General features: G+C 39.6%; 1 protein-coding gene across 5 annotated transcripts in view; it reads left to right on the top strand.

Annotated features, from left to right (window-relative positions):
* The window catches only part of NTNG1 (netrin G1), a 359892-nt gene extending 340414 nt beyond the window's left edge, over positions 1-19478 (top strand). For all 5 annotated transcript variants that reach the window (XM_011968880.1, XM_011968877.1, XM_011968878.1 and 2 more), the window contains one exon: positions 18035-19478. In XM_011968880.1, coding sequence (XP_011824270.1) covers positions 18035-18264 — 230 coding nt within the window. In that variant the 3' untranslated portion in view covers positions 18265-19478. The remainder of the gene's footprint in view (positions 1-18034) is intronic.
* Positions 19479-20348: the final 870 nt, after the last annotated feature.

Genomic DNA, 20348 nt, shown 5'->3' with positions numbered 1-20348 from the left:
TTACTAAATGATAGTCCTTATTTCTTCTTCATATCAACAGTGACCCTAAAAATCAGCATGTGCCCACAATACCAAAAAATGCAATGTATTCACTTTTAGATACATTTTCATTTGGTGGATTTGGGAGGTTATTTTGAAAATATATAATTTATTTCCTAGACTATACAAAAAGGAGGCATCTAGTAATCATTTACTAAAAATTAAAAGCAATTAGTGGCAGTTAAGGTGAAGGCTTCAGTATTCAAGTCTGCTGTAATGACCTTGCCGTTAATTCAATATCCTTTGAGTTGTGTGTTTCTTCCCCTTTAGTTAACATAAACAGGGGCATCAGCTTTACACCCTCAGAAAACCTTTGTTGCCCACCTTGTGAATCTTTTCTTTCTTTGCAATCTGTGAATAAATTGCCTTGCTTTGTCTTCTTAAAGCCAGGCCAGCCGTAGCCTTGGCCTTTAGACTACAGTATTTAAACTTTATAGGTAGATTTGACAAGCGTAAAGATTTATAATCAGTCACATCATTAGCACAAAAGAATTGCCCGATTAAACAGGACAGAGACCAGCCTGAAACAGATCCTGATAGGCTAAAGGGATGTTCAAAAGATTTGCCTAGTTGGGGCCTAGGGTGTAAAAAGCAAGCCCAGCATGGAAATGAGTAACTCAGACATATATGAAGGGGCTAGTGCAGCAGTGACAGGTAGCAGGAACCCACAGAACAAAGGGTGAATGGGAGCAAAGAACTTTAGATTAACCAAGAGGCCTGCCTGGAACAACAAGTGAAAAACAATTAGAACCCTGGAAGATAAAAGCAGATAAAGTGATCCAAGTGAGGCCACACAGCATACCAAGCAGCAGCGAATCCAGTGACAAGGAAAGTGTTTGTCCCTGCAGGGTCTTAGCTTCAGCCTCAGGCCAAGTTCCAATGGTAATGGGAGTGCAATAGGTGGAGAATCTGCCTTCCACCCTCCTGCACCTTTTTATGGGAAGTCCGTGAGATTCATTCATCACTCTGATACAAGAAGCTAAATCCAAGATACAGTTTTAGTTTAAGACTTTGAAGGTTTTAAATTTTAAACGTGATCCCTACCCCTAAACAAGCAGAGCTGAGATGCCCACCGGGAAGGGCAGGCCTCATGTCTCTCCATAGGCTTATGTGGCATTTGTTGCCAGGTCGGCCCAACCCCACACTCCCTCTCCTTCTCTGTCCTCTTTGTCTCCCTCTACTGCTCTTCTCACCACAATACAAGAAACAGAAGTGCAAAGTTTTAAAAACTGCTAGCGAAGGGACTTTTTTGAAACCAGTACTTGGAGGCGTTAATGAAAACCCAGGTTATTTCCAATTACAGTCTCAGGAATGATTGAATCCTTCCATGACCTTAGAAATGCAGAAGTCCATGAAAAATCATCAATGGAAAAGAAATCATTGAGAATCCCCTGTTAGGTACCAGAAAAAGAAAAAAAACAGATGCTTAGGATTCAAACATAAAATAGATATCTGAGGCTATAAAGATGAAAGAGGTGTCTACTACCTTTAAGGAATAGTGCTTGTACATGGCCTGCTCTGTCATGCACCATACTGTTCTGTGTGGACAATGAGAGGAGGTGCAAGACAATGACCTGCCCTCAGATTGCTTGTATTTTAGTTGAGGAGACAAGAAATGCACATGGAAAAAGAGTGTTGTAGATGTTGCAGAGTCAAATAAAGCCTACATTTCTATCTATGTCTATATATTTATCTAGATCATCTGCCATAAGGCTTCAAAGGAAAGATAGTATCCGAAGGCTACTAAATTTCCATGGTGGGGGTTGTCCATGAGCAAGACCTTAAAGAATGTGTGGAGAGTTTAGGGAAGGACATATCTAGAACAGAGACACCTCTACAGGGGCAGGCATGCGGCAGTCCAGGGACCGGAAAGAGCATGGACAGTGCTTTGCCAACAGAAAGACTTCAGCTCTGATCCTGCCTCTGCCTCTGCTGCTCAGTCGCCAGGGGGACTTACGTAAGATCCACAGGTCTCCCATAAAATTGAAGTAATACTAATAACAATAAAACCTATCTGCCAGATTATTAGATATATTCAATTAGATAACAGATGTAAATGTTTCTGGTCTTTTAATTATAACTTGTTAATTTTAATTGTGCGTGTATGCATATGTGCGTCCGGAAGGAGGTATGTATGTTTAAGACAGTGAGTATATGATCCAGGAGTAGACATTTTCTGTTGTGGAGTAAAAGCACATGATGGGGAGATCCTGAACACACTGTGGGAGGTCCTGACTACAGTATTTGCAGTTAGCAGTGGGGAGCCATGGAAGATTGTGAGGGAGAGAATGAGTGAGAAGTATTGTGTCAACACTTTGTGAGGAAGCCCCATCTGGCTGTAGCATGTCTGTGCAATTTAATTTACGGGATATAGAATAGACACAGTTGAGAAGCTATTTTAGAAGTAAAGAGGAAGCAATGGATATGGAATATGTCATTTTTTTTCTATGAAATTCATTTATTCATTCACTCAAAATACTCATATTCACTGAGTACAGTTTGTTATCAAGCGCTGTTCTAGGCATTGCACACACAGCAATGAAGAAAGCAGTCAAAATTCTTATCTTCATGGAGCTTTTATTCTAGAATAACTCCCTATTCATATAAAAGTACATATCTTCAGAAAATAGAGTAAGAAATGTCGAGGAAAGTGAAATGTGTTAGGACAAGATATTTTAAAGCACGTCACGTGATTAGTCTTTAACGAGTCCACCCAAGTCTTTTTTCATCACTGCTTAATCTAACCTGGGTATGTCTTAGTCTGCTTCAAAGAGAAGCTCTAACATCTTTTCCCTGTCTTTAAAATACCATGCATAGCCTCCCAATTGTATCCAAACCAATTCATAATTTTTTTTCTTTCTGCTGCTGGATCTGAAAGTCCCTGAAGGCATAGCTTCCACACATTTTTTGCCAGACTCTGATTTTGGTTTAAGTAGCTCACCTCTCTCCTGAGACACAACAGCCTTGCTCTTCTCAGAAAAGCTGTAAAATACCCTCCTGCATGCCTGTAATGACTTCATTTCCTACTTTTTCAGGTCCACTAAGCAGATCTGTTCTCACCCAAATACCTTTTTCTTAACCAATTAAGAAAGGATTTCTTTGGATATGAGGAAAGAACTCAGTACATCCCTTTCTGCCTCATGTTTGAAGCTTGGTTTTAGTAAAAGTTATACTGCCCAGAATTACTTAATGTTACTCATGAGCTTGTCTGACATCGCTGTCTTTACCTAAACGTTTTCTTTCTTTTAATAAGGTCTCTTGTTTATTTTTCTCGTCATTAAAACAAAAAATGAACAAATAGATCTTTTCAACAGGTAAGCAGCTATTGATTCATCCAAGAAATTGTAGGAGTGAAAGATAATTTTTTTTTCAATTGACAAGTATTCATTAAGCTAGAACTTGCTAATGATAAAAGTGAACTAGAAAACACAGGAATATGCACTATGTGAAACTTCATTACCTAATGAGACATAAAAAGCATGAACCTATATTAACAATTACCATTTCTGTGACTCTGACAGTCTGTCTTTTATTGTAGGACTTTGAGCAGTGCCTGGCACTTACAAAGCACTTAATAATAATCATTGAGTTGAATGACCTCTCATGTTCACAACAGCCCTGTGAAGCGGCCTCTTTTACAGATGAAGAAATAGAGGCTCAGAAATACAGATTGCAGAGCCATGCGTGGTAATCTCAGTATTCAAATCCAGACTTTTGGACACCACCACAGTAAAAGATTAAGTCCTAAATGTTGGGGTTCAAATGTTGAGTGTCTCAGGAATTTGTAAGTGGAAAAGATGGTGTGAGTTACAATAGTCAGCATCAACTTCATGGAAAAGGTATGCTTAGGACTTGTCTATAATCTTAACCTCTTTGTCCTTTCTTAGCCTTGCTAATGTATTTTAGGAAATTTAAATGTTTGGTCTCCAGTGCAGTAGCAAATATACTTTTGAAAATTAGCAGTCATTTTTATTTGGAATCAGGCATCCCTAAATGACTCCTGTCATCATTTTGCACCTTCTCGTGATTCCATAATGTTGTTTTCCTCACCTTGAATTTATTGACACCAATTCATTTTGCCTTGACATTGGCATTAACAGGAAAATGGCTTTGTTTCATCCTGACATTATAAAATCACCTCCCAAGACTTGGTTTGACATTGTCAGGGGGTGGTTATGGTGACAGCAATGCCACAGCAGACAAGAGTGAATTACAGTGATTCCCTGGAAAAAAAAAATCATTAAGAAAAGTTACTGCTGTGTGATTTCAGTAGCTATTTTTCATACTTAAATATCCCTGCTGTTTAAAAATCCTAAGAGGGCTTAGACCATATTTAGAACACTCCTGCCAAGTATATATAGGAAAAATTAAGTCTCTAAGGAGACATTTGGCTATAGCTTAACAAACAGGAACCTCAAATTATATTTTAGCTTTACAAAGTGCTCAAAGGCATTGAAATTCTGCCTTTAAAAAAACGCGTATTTGAATTAATGACACAATTATCTCCTTTCAGCTGCAGATACTTGCATTTCTTAATGCTGGGATATCAAAGTCCTGTAGTATTTTCCTACCTCCTTGCCAGAATGTAGAATGTTTTAAAAATTTGTCTTTAGCACTGTATGGGGTTGGAAAGATTGTCTTTCATAATTCCAACATCATTTCAAAGAACACCAAATCCTTTTACTTGAGTTCTTCTATGTTCCCATAATGGTCTCTCACCTCTGCTCTACTCCCACAAAGAACAGCTCCATGTGGATTTTCCTTTACCCTATGTTTCAGAGTTAACTAATCACCTTCACAATTAAAAAAAAAAAAAAAAAAAGTCAATGAGATCCTTCAGGTCCTCAGGGCCATGTTGTTTTCACCTTTATATTACTAACAATGCCCAGATTATAATGAGAGCTAATACATTTTGCTTAACGAAAAATGAAAGGAAGACTGGGCGCGATGGCTCATGCCTGTAATCCCAGCACTTTGGGAGGCCAAGGCAGGCGGATCATGAGGTCAGGAGTTCAAGACCAGCCTGACCAACACGGTGAAACCCTGTCTCTACTAAATCTACAAAAATTAGCTGGGCATGGTGGTGTGCGCCTGTAATCCCAGCTACTCAGGAGGCTGAAGCAGGAGAATGGCTTAAATCTTGGGAGGCGGAGGATGCAGTGAGCCAATATCATGCCACTACACTCCAGCCTTGGTGACAGGATCAAAACGCCATCTCAAAAAAAAAAAAAAAAAAAGAAAGAAATGAAAGGAATGTTCCTGATCTCTTATTTCAAAACTCCAGTCACCCTTGCTGCTTCTCCTCTCTTCCATCCTTTCCCCAGGTGTATATTGTATCATGAAGAATGACTTAATACAAGTCACGATTCTCTTCCTATTAATGTTTCCATTATAAAATCATGTGTATGGGAACCTTTGACAATCATAGTATCCAACCTGAGTTGGCATGTCAAAGCTTCTCAGCAAGTTTTCCATGTGTTCCTAGTTAGCTTCCTCTCTCATTCTCTGCCAAATACTTCACCTCTCCCTTCAAGATCCACCCTACCTCTGCCTCCTCATGCTCAGCAGAGAGCCTTATCTTCTACTTCCCAGAAACTGGGAAGCCGGCAAGGAAAAATCCCTTCCACTTCCTCCTCTCCAACCTGTAAGCTTTCTATCTATTTTCCCATTTAGCTAGCTAGCTACTAAGAATAGGTAGACGTCCACCATTCAGAAACAGATAGACAACAAAATTTTATGTATTTTATTTTATCTTATTTTATTGTATTGTATTTTCTGAGTCAGAGTCTCACTCTGTCTCCCAGGCTGGAGTGCATTGGCCCAATGTTGGCTCATTGCAACCTCCATCGCCCAGGTTCAAGCGATTCTGCTGCTTCAACTTCCCAGGTAACCTCTGTATCCCATGTTCAACCAATTCTCCTGCTCCAGCCTCCCAAGTAGCTGAGACTACAGGCATGCACCACCATGCCCAGCTAATTTTTTGGTATTTTTAATAGAGCCAGAGTTCGACCATGTTGGCTGGTCTTGAACTCCTGAGCTCAAGTGAGCCTCCTGCCTTGGCCTCTCAAAGTGCTGGGATTGCAGGCATGAGCCACCACACCTGGCCTATTTGTTTATTATTTATTTAGCATCTATTCCATGCCTGAATACTAATGACATAACAACAATAAACAGGTAAAAGACATAGTGCAGGTACATACAAGGGCAGCAGGTTAGAGTGCTTCACAAACTCAAGTTACATGAAATAGTTTTGTTTGTTTTTTTTTTTTTTAGTTTAAATTCAACTTTGATCCCCTCTGCTAGAAAGGTGGTGAGATATTCAGCCAATTGTCACTGTGGCTCAATCTACAAACGTAAAAATGTCCACTCCTTTAGCACCAGTCTCTACTAATTACCAACAAGATGGCCATCCAATGGGCTGGAGATCCCTTTAGCTCAGGAAGCTCTGATGGTTCCACTCACATCTGAGGCTGTGGAGTCATTGGCAAGCCATGGAATCAGGTCTAAGACCCCTTCATGGTTATGGGATTGTGTAGAAACGCATGCCTTTTCTGAGATAATCGGTAGTTCTACTAGAAATATGTATTAGTAACACAAATACTGAAATTTGATAAAATGTAATTACATGATTCTTTTCTTAACTGAATTACCTTTATTATCTCAGTAAAAGACACATATTTCTCAAAAAAACCAGCAATTTATTTTATTAACATTTTTAATATCACCAAAGGACTATATTCTAGGCAATTTGGAAAGAGTGAAAAGTATAAAAGTGAAAACCTACCAGCCATAAATAAACACTGTTCACATTTTGGTACAACTGATTCTAGTATTTTTGCTAAGGTTTATATTACACAGGTACGTGTAGAGTTACATGTCTGTACTTATGGAGATTATATTGGATAAACATTTTGTATCTGCCTTTCATCCTGACACAATGTCATGTACCTTGAAAGGATGACTTTTACCCTGATATGTGTTGCCATTGTGTGTGAATATGCCTCCCTATGAATTCCATCTTTCACCTTCGGCTAAGAGTAGAGGTTGCAACTCTTATTAAACTAGACAAGTGCATTTTCTGATACCTGATGAGAAAGTCTGTGACTTCTCAGCACCATTTTCAGGAGATCTTTGCCTGTGTCTGTGTCTGAAGTTGTCGACCTAAATAGGATTTCAATACATCATTAATGATCACTTTGGGAGAGGTGCCCAGCCTTCAGCTTGTAGGATTCTCAGTGAATTAATTCTTTCTCAATATCAGCAAAGGCTTTTTTCAGGTTGCAAAGGCCAAAAATTTTAGGGATGTTTGGGCAGGGCCTTCTGCTCCTGCATCAGAGTCACCCGTCACCTCTTTCATGCTAGCCAGGATACTGTGGACTGCAGAATAGTCTCCTTCTAAATGAGTGAGGCTCTTTAATGGTGTTTTAAGCAGTTTTTGCTATGATTTGGCAAGAGAAAGCGTCACTCTCATAACAGGCGCTTTAATATTAGATGAGTAAGAATAGAATGGCTGCTCACTAAGGTCAGAACTTGCTGTACTTGATTACCTACATGTGTCCAACCACCCAGCCAACAGCTTCCACATTGTTCCCTACAGCCAGTTCAGCTCTGCCCCTTGGCTTCATTGTGCTGAAACCAAGTACATTGGATGCTGTCACACAGGGTCATGCCACCAAAGTACCACTGTCTTCAGATGGATACAGACAAACTTGAATGTAAATTAAAAGCAGGAAAGCAAGGGTGTCTTCACATGATGGCTACCAGGTTTCAGTCTGTTGTTTGCATCTGTACCTCCCCTGGTCCCCTACACCATCAACATTGCAAAAGACAAAAGGTGGGCTATGGAGCAGTGGATGCAGGTTTATGGTCTACAGCTCAGCCCCTCCCTGCTACTCTGGAAACACATCTTATTTATGTGCTCTGATTGATACAGGAGAATGCACATTGAATGAGAATATAAAAGTTGTCTTTGAGAAAATGGGCACTGCCACTCTAAGGTGACCTTGCAAGGCTTTGTAGAATATGCAGTAGTTGAATACAAATATTTGAGAATTGCATGTTTTGACCTCAAGATTCATACCAGCAGAAGACATGCACAGATGCTGTCTTTGAGGAAGGACATTTGCTTCCTTTTATACTTCAAGTAGCTTGAATTGAATAGGTAGTGTTTAATTCATTATTCTGGCAGAGATAGGAATTAGCACCTCATTCTTCCATCCTCAGCTTCTAGCACTGGGTGGATTGAGGAAGAAATTGAACTTTAACAAAGTATACTTAGGTTGTGTTTTATATTTTTTAGAGCACCTCCACATAATTCATCTTGAGGCTACCAACAACTATTAGGCAGGTAAATAGGACAAGTGTTATTATCCCGCTTGTGAAGTGAAGAAAGGCACAAAGAGGTTAAGTGATTTCCTCAAGTTCACCCAGCCCATTAACTACAGAGATGAGACTTGAATCACAGGATCTGAGCCTAATTCTCTTTATACCACCTCATGCTTTTAGCGCATATGAGGGAAAAAAACTATCCCTGTTCCATGGGGTAGCAGATAAGACTGAACCAAAACAGATCAAACAGAAACAGTCACCTAAGTCATCACCAAGAACTCTATTACACAAGGCCAACCGTCATCCTATATTTGGTCAAAAAGAGGAGAGATTCCTAACACTTTGCCTTCAAAATGACAAGCTTTCCATTAAAAATATTCACGCAAATCATGAAATTTGAGAAAATTTTAGAAATACCAACGTCAAACCTATAGCCTGTAGCCTAACTTTATAGCTGCAACTAGAATACAAGCCCCTCATGTGCAGCTCCATTGTGGGTCTAGCTTACCATGACATGTCCACCATCTAGAGCAGTGCCTGGGTGGATGTTGGACAAATGTATGAATGAATGTCACGAAGTAGTTGCATAATATGTCCAAGGCCTTGTCGTAAATGGGTGACTAGTCAGACCTAGATCTCAGGTTTTCCAGTTTTATGACTCTTAGCCAATGTGTTTTCCCTTTGCACCATACTACCCCTCACGGCCAGACCAGACCATAAGTGAGGGGAAAAAAATGTAGTGGGGTTGGGGTGGAATGCAATTAGTGTACCTAGAATTCCAACCACCACAACAAAAAGTGATAACAGTCTATAAAGTTTCTTCCACGCCCAGGAGCTAACCTGTAGGTTCAGTTTTCCATCTCACATATCACAACTTAGCAAAACAACTGCAAAAGCTGTATAAATGGGTCATAATCACAGCTCTTCAACTCCCTGCCACACAGTCTCGAATGCCTAAATCAGACCTGAATGTAGCACACATACCTTTGTTATTAGCCTGTTTGGTGGAGGTTATTCACTCTTTGATGTTTCTTTGAAAAGGATGGGAACAATTTGGAACATCTTTCTCTCAGCAATCCTGGGCTTCTTTCAGGTGGTAAAGGTAGAGGTCACTTTATTAATACAACCATCAAGAAAAGCTGTCATGGTAACACATTGCATCGATTCCTTGAAGTGCAGGAGACAAAGCCAAAAAGAGAAACTTTCAAGTCTATAAATACAGGCCCAGCATTGCTCAAGCATAGCAGCTCACTGACAGCGTGAACCTAAATGTATAACGTTGAACAAAACCCAAACAGAGAAAAGAAAACTTCCCTTTGGTTGTGTAATGGATCACCATGACCTTATGGGAATAAGTGACCCTTCAGCTCATAAAAGATAAAAGAATAGAACAAGTGGTAACACCAAGTCCTGGCTAATCCCCTCTCACCATAAGAAGTCATCTGTGGTCAGTTTTTCCATACCTTCCAGAAAGAACTCATAGAGGGGAAAGGAATCAAGGTCTCGTAAGTCACATTTGACAGTAGATTGCAGTTTGAGAAGAGGAAATGTATGTGACAATCAAGAAACCCGCCAAAAAAAAAATGAAAGAATTAAATAATTTAGCTATATCCCTGTGTCGCTCCTCATCCAAGATGGTGCAAGAAACATAAATAGAAGTAAGAGAGGAAGAAATACTGCTTGATTTATTCTTTCACTGTGGAAATTCTAAATGTTTTTGTAAACTCATGGCAATTGTGAGAGCTTATTTATCTACCTTGTGGCTTGCTTATTAAAGCTATGATAAGAACTGTTACAACACCTTACTGACTTCAGCTTTTCCACCAGGATTCTACACTTCATCTTTTTGCCACATAACTCTGTTTGAACCTAACGTTAATACTCTAACCTCATCTGTCAAATTCCACAAATTATCTTGGTTGCTCTATTTGAAATCATTCCTAATATCAAAACATCAGGAGATTATATTATGTGATATTGGATACTCCATAAATGGATTATATTTATCAATACTAAAAGGAATCCTTTAGAATATAGTCAAGCTATTACCAAAGCGGTACTAGCTCTTCTGGCATCTAAGGCTCATATTTTACCATAACAAAAAGAATTCTGTCTAGCAAATAACTATTTGCATCCAGTACTGGATCAAGTGTTGTATAAGGGATTTTAAAATGAACCTTTCTGTTTACTGACATAGGACACTCTTAAACTGTCAGTAACAATAAAGAGAGAGTTAAGACATGCTTAAAATGAATACACCCACAGAATAACTTTAGAGTTTTCAGTCTGAGGCAAACCCACAGAGCAGGGCACTAAGTAAAGAGAGTGATCCCTGAAAGATGCCTGTTGGGTAGAAATTTTCACTTGGATCTTTAATTTGCAACTCTATGCAGGATTATATGAGATAATGCCAGGATTGTAAATGGGTGTTTATCCTCATGCCAGTACTATCAACTCATGGTAGGTGCCTGGAACCTTGTGTTGAGAAGCATTTGAAGTTCAGTGCAAGAGAGTCCCATGATGAACTAGTTATACTTCTGACGTACTCCATCTTATGCATTATAACAGAATACCACAGACTGGGTAATTTATAGTGAATACAAATTTTTATTGACTCACAATTCTGGATGCTGACCTGTCCAAGATCAAGGGGCTCACATCTTGTGAGGGCCTTCTTGTTGCCCCATAACATGGCAGAAGGCATTTTGTGACTGAAGGGCGGAGAGAGAAAGAGAAGAAGAAAGGGTCAGCCCACCCCATGATAACAAACCCTCTCCCAAAATAACAGTATTAGTCCATTCATGAAGGTGGAGCCCTTATGACTTAAACACTTCTTAAAGGCCCCACTTCTTAATACTGTTACAGTGGCAAGTAAATTTCAACATGAGTTTTAGAGAGAACACATGTTCAAACCATAGCAGTCTCCTAGGTACAGGGGAAGAGGAAAGGACAGTATAAATGCAGGCATATTTGCCATTTTCAGCCTAGACATTGGTATTTCTGGTTTATTTTCTGTATGAGCTGATTTGTACTTGGAGCTCCACCAAAATGTAGTAAAGCCCTAGAATGAGTAACAATTGATGCTATCAACAAAGACCTCTGCCTAGTCATAGTGTGATATGAAAGCAGAGCACTTAGTCAATACAGCTGCAAATCTACTGAGTATCTATATAAGAGTTATTTCATGTCTCCCTGGTAAGTGGGAAAGTTGGCTATGTCTTGAGGAGCATGGAATGCGGCACTGTGCAACATTATTTACTATATTTCTCCTGATTGCTCTTTTCTACGTGAAGAGCAGTAATCTGTAAATCAGGAGACCTGGATTCTAGTCCCAGTTCTACTCTCAATTGCTTATCTACAGCTTTCTTAGCTACAGCTCATCTAGATGGTTTCTAAAGCTTCCTGCAAGCTCTGATTTTACTGCTTCTATGAAAGCAAATTACATGACAGGGGTGCTTTTGGTTCCTCTCATCCTTTCATTGTGAACAGTACTAAAGGGTCTGTCTTAGATCCCAATCTCCTGCATTTACTCCCTGAAGAAGATAATCCACTCTTATATTTCCAATTCAAGTACTTAGAGTCACCTCTAATTCCCACAGCTCAGCACATGAAAACTTACTATCTTCCTGATCTAGAAATGACAAAGTTTCTTTATTCTACTTTCCCCAAAATATATCAGGGACAACTGCCCATCTTCATTGCTATGACTGATGCCCTGACCCAGGCCTTATCATTTTATCTTTTACATTAATTGAGAAGTAATTCTTTATTGTAGGGGGTTGTTCTGTATACTGCAGGATGTTAGCAACATTCCTGGCCTCGCTATACACACCAGTGGCCAGTAGTTTGCCCTCCCTAACCACTTGTGACAACTAAAAAATATCTCCAGACGTTGTCAAATAACCATGGGAGCAAAATCATCCAGTGTTGAGAACCACTACTTTAGACTGACATCCAAAGACATCCATTAAATGTTAATTCTTCAAAATTTTTCAATCCTTTTTCCAATTATTCAAGAACCCCTTATGACAGATTCAATCAAGAACATGCAATGTTTATTTTGCATATTTCATTTGCCCAACTCAAAGTGCCCTTCCTCTCATACTTTTCCAGTTTGTCTACTCATAGATACAGTCATTCACATCAGGAAGATGTCTATGGTTAATTTCATACCTTCATAGGATCACTGCATTTTCTTGACATTGTTTTCTTCTCAGAATTCTTTATGCTCTTTCTCTTCCAATGGCCTAAATGGTGATGTTTTTCAGTTTTCTATCTACAGTCCTCATTTTTACTTGGTCTATATTCTCATAGGATGAGGTCTTCTACTCTTTTTGCTTCATCTTTTGCAACAATGATCACCACGACCCCAGCTCCAAATTTGTGTCTCCAGGATGACCTATCTCCTATTCCATTAAATAGTTTTCCAACTAATACAGAACAGCTACAGAAGAACCTAGACAGCTCTCAAAGTCAAGAGGTCCAAAAACCATTTATTTCTCTCCTAACTAAACTCTTCCTCCTATCTTCGTTTCTCAATAAATTTCTTTATTATGCATCTAACTACCCCAAACAGGAACCTTAGAATGTCTCTTATCCATTCATATAAACTGTCTCCAAATCTTTTCCCTCCTTCCCTTCCCCATTGTTCTAACCTTGTCCAAGTCCATTCTACTGAAGTATGGTCTCATTCCCTCCAGTCCGCCCTTTTTCTGTTGTAGGTTCACCTTCCTTTTCTCCTTTAAACACCACCCTCCTTCTCAGCCTTTGACAGCTTTCCATTCCTTATTACTAAACTCCACAATGTGTTCTGTGGCGCCTTCACAATCAGGCCACATCTGCCTTTCCCTCTGCATATCCATCATTCCAGCTATTGGGGGAACCCACTCCTGATAATTCACATAGGATCTTTTCTATTTCCCCAAGTGTCAGCTGGTCTGGGAAATAAAGGGAAAAAGTACAAAAGAGAGAAATTTTAAAGCTGAGTGTCCGGGGAAGACATCATATGTTGGCAGGTTCTGTGATGCCCCCCAAATTGCAAAACCAGCAAGTTTTTATTAGTGATTTTCAAAAAGGGAGGGAGTGTACAAATAGGGTGTGGGTCACAGAGATCACATGCTTCACAAGGTAGTAAAATATCACAAGGCAAATAGAGGCAGGGCAAGATCACAGGACCGAGATGAAATTAAAATTGCTAATGAAGTTTTGGGCATGCATTATCATTGATAACATCTTATCAGGAGACAGGGTTTGAGAGCAGACAACCGGTCTGACCAAAATTTATTAGGTGAGAATTTCCTCATCCTAATAGGCCTGGGAGCGCTACAGGAGTTGGAGGCTTATTGCATCCCTTATCTGCAACCATAAAAGGCAGACGTTCCCAAAGCAGCCATTTCAGAGGCATCCCCTAAGGAATGCATTCTCTTTCTCAGGGATGTTCCTTGCTGAGAAAAAGAACTCAGTGATATTTCTCCTATTGGCTTTTGAAAGAAGAGAAATATGGCTCTGTTCTGCCCAGCCCACAGGCAGTCAGACTTTAAGGTTATTGCCCTCGTTCCCTGAAAATCGCTGTTACCCTGTTCTTAAGGTGCCCAGATTTCCTATTGTTCAAATGCACATGCTCTACAAACAATTTGTACAGTTAACACAATCATCACAGGATCCTGAGGCGACATTCATCCTTAGCTTATGAAGATGATGGGATTAAGAGAGTAAATTAAAGACAGGCATAGGAAATCACAATAGTACTGATTGGGGAAGTGATGTATCCATGAAATCTTAACAATTTATGTTCAGAGATTGCAGTAAAGACAGGCACAAGAAATTATAAAAGTATTAATTTGGGGAACTAATAAATGTCCATGAAATCTTCACAATTTATGTTCTTTTCCCATGGCTTCAGCCAGTCCCTCTGTTCGAGGTCCCTGACTTCCCACAACATCCAGCCATACCAGTCCATGCATCCTTCACTAATGTGTCTTTCAGCTGGGCTTCAGGCAGAAAACTGAAACCATTTCTAGGTATTTCAACAGAGAGAATTTATTAAAACAAATGGTTTAAAAAGCATTTGAAATTTTAAAATGAGAACAGAATACTGAAGTAATTCCTGTGTTAAGTAAGCAGGAACTATCTATCACTCTGGGACTGAGGGATTATAGGAAAGAGGATGGAGCTATCAGAAAGTAAAAGTTTAGATAAAAGGGACCCCCACAGAGCTGAAACCTGCACCTTTAAGATGGGATAATGGCTGGCTGCTGCAGCTGCCTCTGAAATGCTGAATAGAACTTCCTTGGAGCTGAGGCTTAAACCTCTAGGGAAGGGATGCTTCCAGGTTGGTGTAGGAACCTCTAAGGGTGAGATGAAGCTGGTTATGAATAAAGCTTAACACTGGAACCACATGTTGCTGTTGGTGTGAAGGGCCAATAATGGGCAATACTGTTAGAAGCACCATCAAACAGCATCAAGGAAACAGGATCTTCCATGCCTCCTACCTTCTCTGCTCCCTCTAGTGCCCTCTGTTGGTGGGATCCAGCAGACAACTTGCAGAGTTCAACATCAGAAGGGTGGATTTAGTGTTGAGAGACAATTGCTTAATAACCAATATGATACACTTTCACATCTCCTTGCCTTTACTCATGCAGTTTCCCTACTTATAATGGCCTTTCTACCAGTATCTGCCTGATGAATGCCTTTGTTCAAATACAATCTCTTTTTTATAATCTCCCTTAATCTTCCCAAAAGTAATTATTTATATCATGTGAGTTTCCCTAGTAATTTGTAAAGACATTTTTGTAGATTTTTTTTATATCGTATCATAATGTGTGTTTGTGTGTTTGTTTATTTTCCATTTATTTTCTACCAAACCATGTACTCCTTTAGGGCAGTTAGTTAACCATAAAATATAGCAGGGTGCCTGGCATACAACAGATATTGATTAAGCTGGATGGAATTGATAAGGGCATTTTAATGAAATTAATCTTAGATCATTTCTTGTAGATATTTTATCATCCCAGCCAGATTTAAACTCCATAAGAGCAGAAATCATGCTTTATATTTCTTTCATTTTCTCTGTGGGGTCTAGTACAAGGTTGAGCATATTGAAAAAGAGCTTAGTGATATTTGTTAACCACCTAGTTGTTTATTAACTACCACAATTTTGGTTCAAAATGACATGAAGATGGAGCATGAATTATCAGGTAAGATCCATAATTAGGTTTAGATGTGCTTCTAGCATGTGATTTCAACAGTTAGAGAGCACTGTATGTATGGTAAAGTTCTGTGTTGGAGGACTAGCACAATCAAGAGACCAAATGTAATATGTTTTATAGTGAATTATAAATAATGAAATATAGGTTTTATTTTTCTCTATTTATCTCCTACAGAAAATATATCCTGCCAATTCATGAGATTACTAATTCTGGGCTATATTTGTTCCTAGTGTATTTATTAAATTTCTCACAACTATCAAAATCAACTGGTAATTATTTAAATGTAGGAAAAATATTGAATTTTAACTTAATCACCAGCTTCTTGAAAAAAGAAACCTCTGTTCAACAGCTGATTTATATTCACATCCAAGAAGAAGAAAAATAGCTTTTTTTTTTCTAAAGGAGAGTGATATGTAATTAACTATTGATTTCTTCTCAATTATTCAAGGCAAGCAATTATCGATATTGATGGAACAGATATTTCCCTACCTCTAGTGCCCAAATGAAAGGAAATATCCCATTCAGCATTCTGCTGCCTGGAACAAGAAATGCTGAGGATCTTTAACTTTAGATGAAAACAGTTATCTGGATCTGTTTATTCCATGTTGCCCCAATTAAACATATTTCTTCAAGTGTAAGCAAAATAAAATCCTGAAAACCTACATATGCTTTCCAAATTAACTAAAGCCAAACACAAGGGCTTTTGTCAGTTTTGACCATGAGGCTAACCACTCTACACTTGTGGACTTTGCTTCACAGCTATAGATCTGGACATTTTTAACCATGACTCATAAAATAATGTGGTTCTAATATTATGACTTCTAAGCCACTCAATAAGAGGTAGCTTATATAATCATTAGAAACCATGGAACACTGCGTTGCATATCAATATTTGGAGCCTGAAGGATTTAGTAGGCCTTAATAGTCACTTCTGACATTTACAGATAGCAAGCGTGGATACATTTGAAAATTATTCCAATACACTATGCAACTGTGTTAGAGGTCACCAAGCAAATGTTGAGGAAAGCAGTAAAACAGTGGACTATTTAGGGCACTCTGTTATTCACCATGTGAGTATCCACCACCATCTTTCCTAAGCTCATTCGCACACAAAGCACTGGCATGTTTGTGTATAAGAAGCTTCTTTTGAAGCTGACATGACTGTTGAACATAATTAATGGACAAGGCAACATTCTCGATTGAGTTACTACTTGGAGGGTAGAGTTGTTTTCTTTTAATACTTTGCACTTAATACTAATATTAGGTATATGTATATGAGTGTGTAGTGCGTTGTTGAACTCATGTGGCATCCCTGGGGAAATTTCACCATGACATTTTTTAAAAATGGAAAATGTTACAATTTATAAAAAGTTACTTTTTCTGCTCTGTCCCCCACCTCTCATTCCAGAGGGGTTCTATATGTTAAGTGCTTAAGCAGCATATGTTGCTTGGGAAATATTCTTGGCTCTTTTACTCTTTGTTGTTGTTTTAATTTCCCTGGGTTCTATTTAACATTCTGCTAAATCAGTGAAACAGTGATTGTCTAAAAGAATAGAAGACATGGAATTAATGAGGTCAGAATTTTGAAGAAATAAGAAATTATTAGAGGTGAAAGTTACATAACAGGGTCTGTGAATGAATTCTAGTCTCTGAAGTTGCTTGTCTTGATTTATTCAAACTGATTCTGTTAATTGATGGACATAATGAAATTTTGGTAATCAGGGTTTCGCCACTGCATTTATTACTATTCCCAGAAATCAAGGTAACCTTGGGCTATACTGCCCATATTTACAAGGTGATAAAAATCCTTAATAGGCTGTCAGGGACAAATGTGACTGCTTTTCCTCACACTCCTCCCATGAAACAAGCTTTCTCTCTTCCCATCTGGCTGCCGCCTGCCTGGAGCATGCTACTTTCCCCGTGTCCCCACCCCCCCATCCCCATGCCTCCCCGTGGGTTCTGTCTTCATGCATGCAGCGCTGGAATCACGCACCGAGAGAATGGCCCACCCCTTAGAGGATTTTGGTCATTTTAAGAATACTGCTTTGCATTTTAAATACCATTCATCTGGCTTCAAAGATCTGCACTCTGGCATCGGGCACTTGTCCTTTAAAAACCCAAGAGGTCACAACAGGTCCCAGTTCCATGAAGAAAAGATACTGCCAAACCAGGACTATTGCATTATTTTGTATTCTATAGCCTCAAACGGACAATGATAACATCCAAGATTGCAGCAAAAATATTATATGAAAAAGACTAATATGATAAAAACAAAGGCAGAAAACTACATTTGTTTGGAAATTGGAGTCACAGGCTTCGTTTGTGGAGGGGAGGGGGGAGCACAAAGATCGATAGAGATTTTTTTTTAGGCTGAAAACATGATGTACCAGATGAACTTAAATTGATTCTGCTTCTCCTCCCCGCGCCCACCCACCCCTACCTTCCCCCTCATTCTGCAGCGAATGTCTGCGACAACGAGCTCCTGCACTGCCAGAACGGAGGGACGTGCCACAACAACGTGCGCTGCCTGTGCCCGGCCGCATACACGGGCATCCTCTGCGAGAAGCTGCGGTGCGAGGAGGCTGGCAGCTGCGGCTCCGACTCTGGCCAGGGTGCGCCCCCGCACGGCTCCCCAGCGCTGCTGCTGCTGACCACGCTGCTGGGAACCGCCAGCCCCCTGGTGTTCTAGTTGTCACCTCCAGCCACACCGGACGGGCCTGTGCCGTGGGAAAGCAGACACAACCCAAACATTTGCTACTAACATAGGAAACACACACACACAGACACCCCCACTCAGACAGTGTACAAACTAAGAAGGCCTAACTGAACTAAGCCATATTTATCACCCGTGGACAGCACATCCGAGTCAAGACTGTTAATTTCTGACTCCAGAGGAGTTGGCAGCTGTTGATATTATCACTGCAAATCACATTGCCAGCTGTAGAGCATATTGTGGATTGCTAAGGCTGCGACAACCCCCAAACAGGAAAGACAAAAAACAAAACAAATCAACCGACCTAAAAACATTGGCTACTGTAGCGTGGTGCGCCCTAGTACGACTCCGCCCAGTGTGTGGACCAACCAAATAGCATTCTTTGCTGTCAGGTGCATTGTGGGCATAAGGAAATCTGTTACAAGCTGCCATATTGGCCTGCTTCCGTCCCTGAATCCCTTCCAACCTGTGCTTTAGTGAACGTTGCTCTGTAACCCTTGTTGGTTGAAAGATTTCTTTGTCTGATGTTAGTGATGCACATGTGTAACAGCCCCCTCCAAAAGCGCAAGCCAGTCATACCCCTGTATATCTTAGCAGCACTGAGTCCAGTGCGAGCACACATCCACTATACAAGAGTGGCTATAGGAAAAAAGAAAGTGTATCTATCCTTTTGTATTCAAATGAAGTTATTTTTCTTGAAATACTGTAATATGTAGATTTTTTGTATTATTGCCAATTTGTGTTACCAGACAATCTGTTAATGTATCTAATTCAAATCAGCAAAGACTGACATTTTATTTTGTCCTCTTTCGTTCTGTTTTGTTTCATTGTGCAGAGATTTCTCTGTAAGGGCAACGAACGTGCTGGCATCAAAGAATATCAGTTTACATATATAACAAGTGTAATAAGATTCCACCAAAGGACATTCTAAATGTTTTCTTGTTGCTTTAACACTGGAAGATTTAAAGAATAAAAATTCCTGCATAAACGATTTCAGGAATTTGTATTGCAATTTCTTAAGATGAAAGAAGCAGCCACCAAGCAGTTTCACACTCAGTTTACTGATTTCTGTGTGGACTGAATACATTCAGCTGACGAATTTAGTACCCAGGAAGATGGATTGATGTTCACTAGCTTGGACAACTTCTGCAAAATATGAGACTATTTCCACTTGGGAAAAATTACAACAGGAAAAAAAAAAAAATCTAAGTGATTGCCAAGATTATGCCAAAGCCTGTTGGCAGAGTACTAAGAGACTTTTATTTTTAAGTCATGCTATTTTCACAGATTGATGGTGATCATGTGACTCTAGGGATGCTGATCTATGTATCTTTCCAAATACAGTGTTTACATGGAGTATCATAAGAGGCAACCTGGGGAACCAGGAAAGGAGCAGGGAAATTGAATGATTTGCAATTTGACTTTGAATATATTCAGACTTAAGTATTTAGAGGAAATATCAAAATATAAAGCAGCAAGTAGACATAACTGCTGTTCCTGAGAATAAAGTTTGTTTTAAGTACTGCCCAAGGTGTAATACATTCTTGTTTCTGCCTTTTATTAGGCCAATTACTGTGCGAGACAGCAAGGGGAGGCAGGTGGGGAAGAACCTTTGCAAAGTTTCAAAGAGGCTAAAACAGTGTGCATTTTGTTCCCAGCACACTGTTGTCCTACAGGTTACAACTGTGTTAGCAGCAGCATCTCCTGGAATCAAAAACAATTATCAGCCCGAACCAGAATCTTAAGGACAATGAAATTCTGCATGACTTGGTAGAACAATAACCTATGATAATGTCAGGTCAGAAGCCTAGTTCCAGTCTGAATTCTTCACCCTGCTGCCACTCCTTGCTGAAACAGGGAAGGGGGGAGGAATGTCTCCTGATAAATAACCTGGGTAAAAACTAGATGAAGGAACAGCATGTCTTATTGGTTTTGTTCCCAGAAAAGCCAATTCAAAGAAGGCAATAAAAGGTAAACAGGTAATGCCTGTGCCGCCTGCCACCCCACGTCTAAGTCTATTGAATGTTTGTTATTCAAACCAACAGTCTCTTTTGATGTAA

The sequence above is a fragment of the Mandrillus leucophaeus genome, unplaced genomic scaffold, assembly GCF_000951045.1.
Source record: "Mandrillus leucophaeus isolate KB7577 unplaced genomic scaffold, Mleu.le_1.0 Scaffold861, whole genome shotgun sequence".
In the NCBI taxonomy this organism is placed as follows: Eukaryota; Metazoa; Chordata; class Mammalia; order Primates; family Cercopithecidae; genus Mandrillus; species Mandrillus leucophaeus.
This window is presented reverse-complemented; position numbering and strand designations above follow the sequence as displayed.